General features: G+C 45.3%; 1 protein-coding gene across 2 annotated transcripts in view; it reads left to right on the forward strand.

The window, feature by feature from the left end:
* The window catches only part of si:ch73-22o12.1 (nectin-2), a 78810-nt gene that overhangs the window by 18839 nt on the left and 44990 nt on the right, over positions 1-14981 (forward strand). For both annotated transcript variants that reach the window (XM_063878320.1, XM_063878321.1), the window contains exons 2-5: positions 10100-10209; positions 11027-11276; positions 13152-13445; positions 13983-14100. In XM_063878320.1, coding sequence (XP_063734390.1) covers positions 10100-10209; positions 11027-11276; positions 13152-13445; positions 13983-14100 — 772 coding nt within the window. The remainder of the gene's footprint in view (positions 1-10099; positions 10210-11026; positions 11277-13151; positions 13446-13982; positions 14101-14981) is intronic.

The raw sequence follows: 14981 nt of genomic DNA on the forward strand, positions 1-14981 counted from the left end.
AAGCGCTGAAGGACAGCAACCACCTTTTATTTTATTGGAATGAAACGGGGACTTTGACTTTGTGAGCAGAAAGAATGCGTGTACGGAGACACACTTCGGTCGCCGTCATCGTTGTTGTTAGAGCTTGGCAATGTATCATCATATTTTCAAAACTGTGTTTTCTGATCTTACTGGAGTGTTCTAGATGTTCTTTTATTTGCCTTCACCCACTGAGTCATACTGTTGTTTCATTGTGTAAATATGTTATGAATGCACCATTCGTAACCCTACACAGAGGTGGAGAAGTACTCAGATCTTTTACTTGAGTAAATATATTTAGTTACTTTACACGGCTTCGTAGAGTGTATATATTACATATCCTTGTATCTTCTCTGGGCATTTCATGTTTTTCTTTCCTTCTTTCTTCCTTTTGAGTTTATATGTATAACTTGAGTCATGCACAGATGCTTCTTTAAGGATAAATAAAGTTGCTTGGGGTTGTATTTTACTTTTATGCATTGACCCTGCATGCAGACAGCCAGCCTCGTGCTTTCGGTAGCTTTTGTCTGATTATATTAAACAGATTGAGTGGAGAGGGAAGTTAAGGTTATGCATCAATCCCTCTACGGATCTGTCTCCTTGATCTGTACGTCTGTCTGTCTATTAGTTCTTCACTCACTCATCCATCCGCCACCGTCAAAACAATACACCATGTTCCCAAGGCAAGTTGTCATAGTGACTGTCCTTCAGAGAGCTGATCTTCACACACAGTACAAAGTAAAGCGACGGAGGGAGGGCCAGAAAACATCTTCCTTATAAGAACCTGCTGCGTGCTCCTGCTTTTTATTGAGTCTAATAGAAACCGCAGTGCAAACCTTCTTTCTCTTTCCCTTTCCCACTGTATCGTCTTTCCCCCTCCTTCTCGATGGAAGAGCTGATGGGTGGGATGTGTTGTAGTGGAAAGTTTCCTCTTACCTGCCTCCTATTAAGACTGTGAGACAATAGGCCGTTCACCTCCGCCCTCGCAGCTCACTGCAGACCTGCAGGAAGGAAACTCCGACGCACACAATGCAGCCACTCCAGCACACAATGCGTGGATTCTTCATGCTTTTAATTGCTTCAGTTATCTATCTCCCCTCCCTCACTCCTATCTTTTTGTTGTTTTGCCACATTCTACCTGTATGATGTTTACTAATTGCCGTATCCTCCCACCTCTTTGTAGCTCTCATTTGTCTTATAAAAGGAGATCTAATTTAAAAACCTTGTATTATTAAAATGCAGCTGGACCAATCAGCTATCCATATCTCTGACATTTCAGCATTGTGAGTCAAAACCACAGTATATCCTAACTTTTGCTCTGATGTGAGCGATACTGTTGCAGGAGCACACGCACTCCTTTCTGTGGTGGGTGTCATATTTTAGAACATAATCTTCGGTCGTCTAAAATCCATCCCTGCAGACTTCTTTTCAGTGCTCCTACACAGACCTGCCATCAGTAATCTGATCCAGCTGGTAGTTGTGGCGGACACAGTCTATCGTAATATTGGAACGCACCTCCTTGTTTGTTTGCTCATTGCGTCTGACCTTCTGTCTTCCATATGGCCGCCATTGATTTGGAAACACACTGTGTGATCCTCCTGACAGATTGACTGCGCTAATAGCTCTCATATCACCGTACTGCATTTTAATCCTTTAATGTGCGGCATAAATTGGATTAGTCTCTCGCCCCCTCAACTATGAATGATTGGCGCCATGACAGCGCTGTTGACCAATGGGCTCGTCAGGAGTGGGTTGAGTGGCGGCCCTGACACTGTGTGGAGAGCAGCTGGGAAATGAAGACCCCTCCCTCCCCAAGGTGGAGAACAGGTGAGCGTCGGCAACAAGGAAACACAGCTGTGTTTGGGTCCGGAGGCGGGGTTGTCATGGAATTCCTTTCACTTTGTTTTTAATTCGGGAGAGGAATCACACCCAGACTGAAATATCCTCTCTGACACCTCGATAGACATCCAAGTGTTGTTAGGGAGGTGGAGAAAGAGGACGCAAAATCATGTTATGTTAACAACTGTCACACAGAAGGCTGGATGTATACACACACACACACACACACACACACACACACACACACACACACACACACACACACACACACACACACACACACACACGTACGTACACAGCATGCCTTGGACATTTGCAGGAGTAAAAGTACCTGGCTCCAGCTGTGCACTTCTGACTTAGCCTGATCCTTAATTCCCGGCTATTTCTAAAGTCAGATGCTGCCAGACTCTGCGCACACACACACACACACACACACACACACACACACACACACACACACACACACACACACACACACACACCCAAAGCTATTCAGAGAGTGATGTCAGAATAACAATTTTTTGGCAAACTTCCAGCTCGACCAGATAGGGGGGTGCAGGCCCTCAGAACACATAATGGGGTGTAGATCGAGATTTTTCCTACACACTGACCCATCTTAAAATTGTTTTTTCCAAAGCCTCAGATTTACATTTTTATGCTGCTCCACTGACTGCAGATCTGTCACTTCGGTCACCCGGCTGTAAAACCCCCGAAATCACTTGCAGGGCTAAAATAACACGCCTGGTACAATTACCATGAAGAGCGACGGCTAGAATGAAGAAGTGAGACAGAAAAAAGGAACTAGCAGAGTTAAAAAGAAAAAAAAAGGAAGAAAGAAAAAAGGCAAGGAAGGGGAGAATGAGCCAGAGGGAGGAAAAGGATTTATTCCAAAATGAAAAGACGGGACAGGGTGAGTGCTGCTGAGAGAAGGCGAGCGCTGCGGAGGTAGAATGATGTGCAGCGCCCGGCAGACAAAGCAGAGCCGGGAGCCGCAGGGGAGCTGGGTGTCTGTCAGCCATCCAGCCAGTTAGTTATTCAGTCACTTATTCAGTGTGCTGGAGCGATAGCAGCAGCAGCAGCAGCACAGCGGTGTAGAGGCTGCAGTTATTTGTTTGGCTCAGGAGAGCTGTGTCCTCTCTGGCCACAGTAAACTGGCTGTTACGGGTGACACTTTACTGACCCTAAACAGGCCCAGCGCCAGAAAAAACAAGCCATAAAAAGCCCTGCTCCCATCTTACAGCCGAGGTCGTTTCCCCGTGTTTTGTGTTCTACGCGTCACACACTTCCTCACTTTGCTGCATTCCTTCACATCCTCCTCTGTCGCAGTCTTCATCTCCCTGACCCTCTCCTTTCTTTCTTTCGCTCTCTTTCCCCTCCCTCTCCTGGGTCAGGTACAGTGTAGATGTTGGTGTTTATCAATAATGAAGAGATGAGAGGAGGAGGAGGAGAGCACACTGCTTTCGTTCTTACCCGGGGATGAATTATTTACCCAGTGGAGAAGAGTGCCTCTCCATCGTGTGTGTGTGTGTGTGTGTGTGTGGCTGCCTGTCTAAATGTGGTTATACCTTACCTAGCAGTTGTACGTGGGGAGATGTGCTTTGTCTCACCACACACACACACCATCTTATTTATCTTATGCCTGGGTTTCCCTTAGCTTGGTAGACGCTAAATGATTTAGCGTGGTGTGTGTATGTTGTACGTTGTTGGGTTTATCTGTTGCGAGGTGTGATACTCTGCAGTTTAACCAAGGAAACCAGCATGTATAGTTGATGGATTACTCCTGTTTTTTCCAATTGTATTCAAACATACACAATTCCTATTTCAGATGTGTTTGACCGCCGGAGTTTGCTCGACCTGAAATGTTGTGTTTGTGCTCTGCACACAGCTGAGAGTGGGAGATAGAGGAGGGCCACAGAGAGATGCATGCATGGTTATTGTGTATGTATTTCCATGTCAGGGCCCCTGCAGTTAAATTTCTCCGAGGTCCCATTGTGAATTCCTTTACTTTGCCAGTTTCCTCCCACTCTCCAACTCATGCATACTGTATAGACTTATCTCCCTGCAAGACTAAGGTCACAGTCCAGCTGCAAGCAGGAGGTTTGAAATTTAAAAGCTGAAGTTTTTAGAGGGGAGTAAAAACTGTATTTTTTTAAGGGTTCTTTAAACTTCCCTGCTGGGTCTTTTTCATTAAGACGTTGCACTTAATTGAATTGGCAAATGCTTATTTTTGCAAATATAATTCGCTTCATTCCTAGGGCATGTTTGTTATAAACAGGCAACTAAATAGCAATAGGCAACAGTATACACACACACCGCCACCAAATACACACACACACACACACACACACACACACACACACACACACACACACACACACACACACACACACACACACACACACACACACACACACACACACACACACTCTCACACCTCCCTGTGCAGATTTCTCCTCCAGCTGTTCATTTCTCCTTGGCACTTTGAAGCCTCTGTGTGTCCCTCCCTCTAAACCCCTATTTCTCCTTCGCTCTCCTTCTGTTACATTTCATGCATTTCTGCTTTCCTTCCTCATTTCTTCCTGTGTGACTGATTCCCTTTCTCTTTCCACACTCTGTTCAGAGTCAGTTATCAAATATTTCATCATGGCACTGTGAACAAAGTGAAATGTAGCACTCCCATCTTTTTTGCCCCTTTTTTCATTTTATCTCTCTTCTGCTCCTGTTGCATCAGAGGGACTGATTTCTCTTACCTGCCGTCTCCTGCAACGCAACCTCGATGTAACACCAAACCCTTTTACTACCGTGTGTCTTTGTTATATTTCCCGCTGATTGACATCCACGGGGATTTCTGAGTGCAGATCTCACACGATGGCCTTGATCTTTTGAAGTGTGCTTCTGTATCAAAACAAGATTCTTTCGGACGCTTTTTCTCCCGCTAGCGAGGCTTGCAGCATGAATGGATTGTAATAGGATGTCATCGGAGAAGTCCATAATGAGCAGTGGCTACTTCTAAATGTAGCTTTCTCGCGTGGTATCGATTGACTTCTTATAGAGAGACCAGTGGAAAGGTCAATGAGAAGCCGAGACACACCTCAAGTCTTCATTTCCTAGTTTTATTCTTGGCTTGTCAAGCTGCCTCGCCTGTCAGAGCTAAGCTGCATTCCCACTCTGCTTCCTGCATACCAAAGTATCTACATCTAAATATGTGTGTGTGTGTGTGTGTGTGTGTGTGTGTGTGTGTGTGTGTGTGTGTGTGTGTGTGTGTGTGTGTGTGTGCGCATGTGCGACCCATGCACGTTCACTGAGGGTTTGTGTGGCGTCCACATTTGCGTTTGAAGGTCAGAGGAGCCGTGCCGCACAGTGTCGGGTAGCAGCAGCAGCAGGTTTAGCTCCAGACTGATGCCGCCTATTAGTACAAAGCAGCCGCAGTGTGGACCTGACACGCTGCTATCATCCAAAGAGATGAACAGTCAGCACCCAAATCACAGGTACACTGGGTCATAAAAACTGCAATTTCCCACTATATAAAGTGAAAAGGGGAGCAGAATTGAAGATTTAGTGAGGAGGAACAGTGGTCACAAGCTGTTGCTCTTCATGGATGGACTGGTTGGTTCTGAAATATTTGGCTCTGCAAACCAGCTAAAAAGAAAGTAAAGAATTTCCTGTCGTAAAAACAGATTTATTTTAAATCCAGAAAACCAGAGGTTGTAGCCTTGTTGTTGTTCTGTTTGAAAATCTACGCACAGAAGAGGCCTCTCATTCCCACACAGGAGGAGAGCAGAGTGGAAGTAAGCACCCTCAAAGACCCTTTAAGCCGAAAGTCAGCACTTTAATCTCCGTTATTGCTTCATTTTAAACTCCATTTGCTGGAGTGCAAAGCCAAAACAAAAATGTGCCACTGTCCCAATACTTACCAGCTGCACCGAACAGAACTGCAACCCAGTAATAATGGTGGAATGGAATCAGCCTCTCGGTGCCAATGTCTCAAAAAACTAAATTGCACATGGGGAGCCGCGCAGAGCTGCTATTTGGCAGCGCTTCCATTTAGAAACCACTTGTATCCAAGGCCAGCACACAAACACGCGAGAACAAAAGCTAGAGCATTAAACAACGGAGAGGAGTAACACAGTAACATGGATCATCCTTTTACTGTTTCAAACAGCCGGTTTCTTGTTTGGGGGGAAGTTACGGCATGCCTTCAAACCGCAGTGCCTCATGGTTAAACGTGGCGGTGAATATGTAACGACACACACACTCGACATGCATTCATTATGAGCGGCATTTTATGGCAGAGAAGATGATACGCACAACTGCACAGTTCCATAAATAAGTGGTTTAAAAACCTGCCCTTTTGTAAGCATGTGATCCAAACATCCCTGTATCACCTTGTTTCATTTTTAATGGACATATATATCGTGCGTCGAAGATAATGTATGCCTGTGCGTCGAGCCGAGGAGAATTGGAGTTTTAAATGCAAGCGATGTTCGACTGATTAGCTGTTTTACATTATTTTTGTGCAAGCAATAATTAAGCCCCCAAATCGGTGCAGGTGATTATATACACCGCAGACTAGGGCTGCACAATTATTGGAAATGTGATTGAAATCGTTATTTGGGCTTGAACAATGTACAAATCACAGGGAACTCAACATTTGTTACCGGCAAAATATGTAAATATTATTCTGAAGTATTTTGGGGCTGCATAGATGTCGCCGCCTACAAATCGTATCATCCGCATGATCATTTTAATATATTTTCCAATGTTGATGAGAATAATAATAGAAAAAAGAGCACCCCCTCCATTATCGTTAATCATATCGCTATTGCAATATCGGTCGAAATTGGCTTTTTTCCAAATCTTGCAGCCCTACTTCACACATTCAGTGTTTTATGACCATCACTGTGGGGGTCCGAAAGTATCAAGTCATCACGTTTGGAGGTCAGATAGGATCTTTTCTGTCTGTCCTGTAAGAAAAAGATCATGTTTGAGTAAGAGAAAGGTCAGAAAGTGTGTGAGAAGGGACACTCCATACCGCCTGTATCAAAGCTATTATTCCCCATCAGTAAATAGGCTGGGCAGAACAATAACATAAAGAAAAGAAATTGTGAAATTCATCCCGACCTGAGAGAATAATGAAAGCCTTATTAAGACGGCGATGCACTACAAAAGGCCCGAGGAAAGCACTCTCTCTTGTCCTCTTTCACACACAAGGATCCTCAGGAACATGGAGAAAGGGAAGGCTTCACTCCAGCCCTCCTGACAGAGCACCGCCACTAGCTTGATGAAATGGCAGGAGAGTCAGTGAGCTCTGAAGGCCATTAGATATTTTAGGTGATGGCCTGCCCTCCCCGTCCCCCTGACGCTGTGCTTTTCCTCCAATGTAGCGCGGATCAGGCAGAGGACATGAATGCCATTAGACACCAGAGTTAGCCAGGCAGGCGGACGCGGGCTGATAAGCGTCTGCTCGTTTTATAAGCTCCATTGGGCTGCGGAGGAAATTAGGATTTTCAGTTTTTTTCCATGTTTTCTGTTTCTTCACTCACATTCTCTGTTCCACAGCAACTGTTTCACACGAGGTCAGGTGTGGAGTCTCTCCTGCCTCACACCTCCCGTCTCTTCTCCCCTCATCTGCCTCTCCTCGCTCTGTTTCTCTCCACCTGTACCAGCCCCCACCACCACCACCCCGTCGTCGTCTCCATTTTTAGTTTCTCTGCTGTTCTCTGTTTCTTCCTCTCTTTCGTTTTTTCTCTTCCGAATGTCTCTCTTTTGTCCCTCAGCTGTCTCCTATTAACCTTGTTTATAGCTCACACCGTCTCCCCTCTCTCCTCTTCTCTCACCCCTCTCTCTTTACACTTCCCCTTTCATTCTCTATTCCTGGCACCACGCTCTCTTCACACACTTTCATCCCCACTTTCCCAGTCACTTCCCCCCCACCTTCCTCTCTCATCCTCCATCACTTTGGCATTCCCTGGCTGTCTCTGCTCTTTCATCCTTCCATCCTTCGTGCACACTTCCTCTCTCCTCCTTCCTTCCTGATTCATTTTTCTCTCCGCAGACGAACGGTGGGAAATATGGAAATGTCAGCGTGACCAGGCGGGGGATCAGAGAGGGCTGCGTTAATATGGCAAGGCTGTCGCGGCGCCACCACTGTGTGTGTGTGTGTGTGTGACTGCACATCATGTGGGTGTTAAAGACATAATGATAGGTGACAGTACTCGGGACGGTGGCATCTGACTACTTGAGGATCCTGAAGAGGACAGTTTGTTTGCTAGCGTTGTTACTCCGGCACCTGCAGGCAGCACTGCTACTGTAAAGTAGAGCAGCGGTGACACAAGGCTTCTGTTCTCCCTCTCCTCCCCACTTTCTCTCCCCCTGCCGCTCCCCCCGCCTCACAGTCTTACCCTTGAACCGTCTTTTATTCTCTCATTCCCTTAGTTCCTGTCTCCCTCCGCCTCCTGTCTCTCTCTCTTCAGTTTAATACGACCGATGCTCTCTCAATATTTATACTGACAATTATTTCAAATGCCGCCTTACCTCAGCGTTTACGCAGGACGCACACGCATGCACACTCCAACTTTTTGCTCTCCTAATGACATGGAGTCTCTGAGACTCCAGGGGCTGGGATTTGGGGACGATCGAGGAGGACGAAGACGTTGTATGTCTTGTGTGTAATATTCATTTCCCCGGGGTGGTTTAAAGTCTCATAAGGCCAGCCTGTCTCTCATCTGAGCTCTGGCAGGAGCTGACCTGGGTTGGCTCTCCTCTTATTGCTTCTGAATGACAGACAGCAGGCCCAGCTCTCTGTGCATGCACTCGTGTGTTAATTTAAACGTGCACACAAGTGAAACCTGAGGCGGAGCGACTTATCTTCAGGGGCACATTGTGTAAGGACCTTTGACATTAGACCATACACTCGGAACAAGATTAGTAATCAAGGGTTTCAATAACGCTTCATTTCGCTCCCATTCCCTAAGCTATTCTGTTTTGAATGGTTAAGGTAGAGTGACAGAGGCTTGTTGCTCCGTCTTTACTAACCACTCCAGGCGTTTGAAAGATCCAAAGCCAAGAGATCAGTAATAAATCTGTCATGAGCTTTTGTGTGTGTTCTTCCTCAGATATCAATGTGAACAACAGAGAATAAAAAAAGCAATCTGTTCCTCTCTCCAGCCCAATGAGGCTCTCTGTGCTGCCACGAGCTGCTTAGTGGTTGTCCAAAGTTTCCTCTGTGGCTACAAGGGGGTTGTTTTGTGGTTGTAAATTGGGCTGGTCCTGTGAGAGCTGGTGTTATTCTAGGAAAGGCTTGTTTTCCTCCACTCAAGTCTTTTCGCTCCTTCCTCTCTCTTCTCTTCCTCCGTATTGATATCTCAGATCCCCCTTGAGTAGAGGAGCTGAGGTGTTTATTGCTCGTCAAAAGAGAAAACACAGCACTGGCCTTTCCCTCTTATCTGCTAGCCGATGGGTTTCATGTGTGTGGGTGTTTTGAATCGGCCCTGCAGAGCATATTAGTTTCAACACAACAGCTTTGGCTCGGCACAAACGGGTGGAACCGGTTCGGCGGATAATTTTTTGTCTTTAGGGGAAGTAGTGTTTCTCTGGTTCTGTTGTGTGTGTGTGTCTAGCCTGCTGGTGAACACATTGTACGCACACAGAGACCCTGGCTGCAGACATTTGAAGTTGTGTATCCGCAGGTAATCCACTGTTACTTAAAACAGGTGCCATTTTGCTGACATACACTAATGCGCGCTTACTCATACAAGTAATTACATTTTCACAGAGACCTGGATTACACACACACACGGCAGATTGTCGTTTTAAAAGCTGGCTCTTTCTGCTTCTCACACACCGCCGACACAAGGCACTAAGAAAAGCATATTTATTTTGACTCTTTGCTGTAACGCAGGAATGTGTCAGCACAGCAAATGGCAGGCTATAGAACAGCATGAACCATCCCCATGATTTATGACCAGTGTGCAAAAGAGAACTGCCTTTTCTGGTCTCTCTTTTCCAGCACACATCTACTTTTTTTTCATACTCCATCCACATGAAAAGTCATGGAGAGATATCAGACCCTTGGCCTACTTGCCTGGGTTCACTAAAGCGGTCCTCTATTGCAGCAGACACTTCCACGCTGTCCTCATTTATCATCAGGAGGCTTTGTTCTAACACGGTTCCTCTGCTCCCTTATCGTCTCCTCTCCTGGTTAAGGAAGACACTAATGTTTCTCTCTCTGTTCCTCTCCTAGGAGCGTCGGGTCAGCGGGTGAAGGTGCAGCCCGAGGTGTTGTCTTACCCCGGCCAGACAGTCAACCTGCGCTGTGCCTTCACTGATGCCACTGGGATTCAGCTCACAATGGTAAGATATAAACTGTCTTGATGCCATTTATCTTTCTTTTTCCGCTGGGATTTGATTTCTTTTTTCTACCACCGCACTCGTATAAGCTCTAAAATGGGTTTGTGGTATCGAATAAAAACATGTCTGATTCATCGCAAAATTGCAGCCCAATGTGCTGACTTGACTCAGTACAATTTGTTGAAATGGCTCAGGGCGACAATTTGCCGTCACAATTGAAGCAAACACAGCGGCCATTAAGCTAATACACAATGTGGTATTTGACTAAACATATTCCTATGAAACAAAGTATTTGTGAGGATCAACCTCGTCCTGCGGGTGTGAGGAATGTAGGTCGCACAGATGGAAAACAGCAATCAGAATAAACATTAAATGATAATACAGGTCCGTGTGCCTTGTTTACCTATCCCATCAACCCGTAATCTAGCAGATCATAGCCCACAGAATTAATCCCTCGGCTAGTAATAGGTTTTTATCACATTTAGGCTTAACGCTTTATTATGCCGAACAAACAATAGTAAGCTTCATTTTTGCTTTAGGGGATTGAATATGGTAATGAAACACTTCTTAGTCGCATTTCAATGAAGTGGGAAGTACACAACTGTGTTTGGTTCCGTTCAGAGAGAGTGCGGCTCCTGAAAGTCACATCCATATTCATACCTGCTGCACTTATTTGATTGGGATGCTGTGTGCGCTGCCCTGTGGAGTTCACAGAGAAATGTTCTTTAAATGCTCTCCAGCGTCTCTAAATGAGGCCTGATGTTTTTCCACTGTACGCATCCTAACCACTGGACGCCCCCGGGGCCTCCTTTTCACGCAGGTCACGTGGATCTACGAGCCGAAGGACGGAGAGAGGATCAACATCGCCGTGTTTCACCCCAACTTTGATCCCAACTACCCCGACTCGCCGGTGAAGGGCAGAGTCAGCTTCATGCCCAGCCCCCCAAACCTGGCCAGCCCCTCCATCGAGATCAGCAACGTCGGGATGACCGATGAGGGGAAGTACATCTGCGAGTACGCCACCTACCCCAGCGGCAACGAGCAAGGCATCACCTACCTCGTCATGCTGGGTGAGTCATGATCTACATGATGTGTTTATGGGAATGGTTTACAGATAATAGGTTATGACAATCATCAAGTGTACGTCATTACAGCAGCACATTACTGTGTAAAGTTTAAGGGTAGACTTGTAGATTATATGAAATAAGCACACAATAGGTAAAAACAAATACAGGTGAGCACACCAGGGTACAAATAAAGTAGCTAGTATGTTAACATAAATAAACAGAAAAACAAAGCATAGATTGCGTGTGTGTTTATATTACAGTGAGCTGTGCAGTTTTATATTTACAGGTGGTGTTATTGCACCTCATAGATACCACAGTCTTTGTGTGTGACAAAGTCCAGGACCTACTGTGTGTCTATCCTTGATGTAGCAAAGATGTCCATAACATATTGCATGAAAATGACAAATAATACCTTTTGAAAGCTGTGGGAACCTTTCTTAAATGTTCTGGTCGACGTTATTTGAATTTATTGGCCTCACCTATCTTCCCTGACTCCGACATAAAAGCTCTTTCTAACACACTGTTGGTTTTAATATAAAGCACCACAGCGGCTCATGCTTTTATGGCTTTGTCTGTCAAGGCTAGCACCTTCAGCATCTTCATATTATTCAACCAAAAGTATAGAAATAGATCAGCTATCAGTGGATAGAAATATATTTGACTTGGTTGCTCTTTAGTTCCCAGTGATAAACAGAACGGTATTTTTGCTTATCAACATGTGATAAACCCTCACAGGACTTTAGACATAAAGCCTTATTAATGCTCAATTTAGCATTTCAGTTTTATTACATTAATTGGTCTTCTTTGTTTTGTACAGAGGAATCATGACCTTGACTAAGTGCTCTGATTTGTGGTTTTCCCCAGACTTCCTTTACCATGCATTTGATTTATTAGTGGAAGCAATTTATAACAGGACGATTTCTCAACCTTATTACTACATTTATATCGATGTCGGTCAAAATCCTGGTTGTGGTTCTGTCTCTCAAGCAGAGCCACTTGTTGAATCAAAATGCATTGGTTTTCCCTTGAATCCTTTACCAATCTGTATAAAGCAAGTTTTTGCATTTTAACCTTGCTTACTACATCTATAAATGCAAAGTACTCCGTGCTTACCGCTCTCTGTCAGTCTCTCTAACCCTCTCCCTCCCCCAAAGGTAGCCAGCAGGTTAAAAGCATGTCCAGCTCGGCTTAATTGCTATTATAAGTGGTATTGTCAGATCAATTGTGTTCTTGTTAATGCAATGGAACCATTGGTCTAACCTTGGCCCGGCACCAGTGCCTCTGCTGCGCTCTCCTCTCTATGGCGCATCATGCCTCCCTGCCTCCCCCGAGGCTCTTTATTGATCTGGCTGCTTGTCATGCCGGCTGTCAGCTCGTGTCCTGCTCTCTCCTCTGATCCTGCACTCCTATCATGGAGGGGAAGTGAGGAAGAATGAGCAGGGAGGTAGAGTAGAGAGGGGGGTGGGTGGGTTGGGGGATGACCGAGATCATGTAGGGATTTAGAATTTGTGTATGGAAATGTGCCCGACCAGACAGAGCAATTGTTTATCAACGGCAGGTGATAGAGATGGAGAGGGAATGGGTTAAAGAAATGGGGGGGGGTGGGGAGTGAAAGAAGATTTAGGGTGTTTGCTCTGCTGCTCCTAAGTGTTTATCAATGTAGCCCCACAGAGGGAGAGGGAGTGAGCGGAGGGAGAGAGGGCGAGTGGAGGATGTTTGGCGAGGTTTTGGATTTTTCAGGCTGGTGTCTCAAATTGTTTATCGATAATGGTGCACATTATCTTTTCCCTCAGCTGTCTTATTTCCATTTTATCTATTTCTACATCCTTTAATCTTCTTTCTGCCGCTCTGTGTCTCTTCCTCCCCTCCATTCATCAGCTAAGCCTCAGAACTCGGCCTCCATCGTGACGGTGGTGGCGGACAGTAAGCCGCTCCTTGTGGCACGCTGCGAGTCCGTGGACGGCCGCCCCGCAGCCCAGATCTCCTGGGTGACCGCAGCCAATGGCAACAGCACGACGGTTTCCAAACCGGGCGCCGACAACACGGTGACCGTCATCAGCGAGTACCGCATGGTGCCCAGGCCCGCGGACAACGGGAAGGACCTGAGCTGCGTGGTGGCTCACAGGACACAGGTCAAACCAGAGAGCTTCCCTCTGAAGCTGGCAGTGCAATGTAAGACACACACACACACACACACACACACACACACACACACACACACACACACACACACACACACACACACACACACACACACACACACACACACATTTAGTATGCCTTTGCAGTCCATCATGCTCTCTGTTTTATTATATTAAGCCTAATTTTGTTTTGTACAAAGCATTAATACAGGACCTTGACTAACTGTTCTGATTCGTCGAGTTTTTCCCCAGACTTTTATACCATGAATAGTCAAAGCAATTTAGAACAAGATCATTGCTAATTGCTAATCCTTTTACTTCATTTCCATCCACGTTTATCAACAAAAAGAACAGTCCTGGTCCAAATCCCTTATCTGTGTTTCCTGGTTCTTTCTCTTCAGTAGAGCTTTAGAGACGTGTTGAATCAACGAGCATTTCATCTGTTTTATGATTATTATTTTCTCCCTGGATCTGTTACTACACACTTATCATTCCACATATTCTTTTGCAGTCCCACATGAAACCTTGGAGTGATTTTAATTGAGCTATTTTCTTTTCTTCCCCCCAGACGCCCCTCAGGTGACAATAGTAGGTTACGACAATAATTGGTACGTGGGTCGTACAAATGTGGCGCTCACCTGCCAGGCTACGGGGAACCCCGCGCCGTTGACAACCAAGTGGACAGCGTGAGTATCCGCACAACCGTCATCTTTCATTTATTCTAGTCTTTCTAGCATTTTTGTTTCCCTTTGCCTCCCGTGCTCCCTTCCTTGCCCTCCCCTCTCAGGTCCACACAGCCGTAATCAGCGCTTTTTATTATTATCACCACTGCACCCGCCTTTTGCTCTGATTATGGAGATAGCCGTATAATTTCTCATAATGGACGCGAGATTTAACCCTCGCATAATGAGAAGCACAATATGACTCCCTCTCTCCCTCCTCTCCGTATTATCAGCTATTAACATAACTGAGACAACATTTGAAGAACAAAAACCCTGTAAAGTCTGGTGCTTCAAAATGGGAGAGATGGGTTTTTAGGTTGGGATCCAGCAGTTCTGATTTTCCTCATGTCCCCATCGTATTTTCCTCCGTTGTGAGATAATAGATTGCCTTTTGAGGAAGGGGGAAACTGATTGGTTTTGCACTGCTGATCAAGATTACCCGAATTTGATGACCGTGCACAATACAACACATTTCTGTAACTGCACATCGCTCTCGATCCAATACAGCTTTATTGATATAGCACATTTAAAAAACTTGACCAAAGTGCTGTACATCAATAAATATATTTTAAAAACGGCATAAATACAATTAGACAAAAATAAACTAATGTAAAAGCATGAGACAATAAGAGCATACTTATAGCCACAGACTGAAAACCCTCATACACGATGTAAAACATTTAAAAACACAACAAAATAGAGGTTCAACAAGAACGTCTTTAAACAAGATTTAAAAAAACCAAAATGTGCACATGCCGATGCTTTCTAAAGTAAAAAAAAACCACAACCCCTTTTTCTCGAGTTTCTTCCTGTCTTTGGCCTCTTCCCTCATATCACTCCTCACG

This window comes from Eleginops maclovinus, chromosome 3 (assembly GCF_036324505.1).
Source record: "Eleginops maclovinus isolate JMC-PN-2008 ecotype Puerto Natales chromosome 3, JC_Emac_rtc_rv5, whole genome shotgun sequence".
Lineage (NCBI taxonomy): Eukaryota > Metazoa > Chordata > Actinopteri > Perciformes > Eleginopidae > Eleginops > Eleginops maclovinus.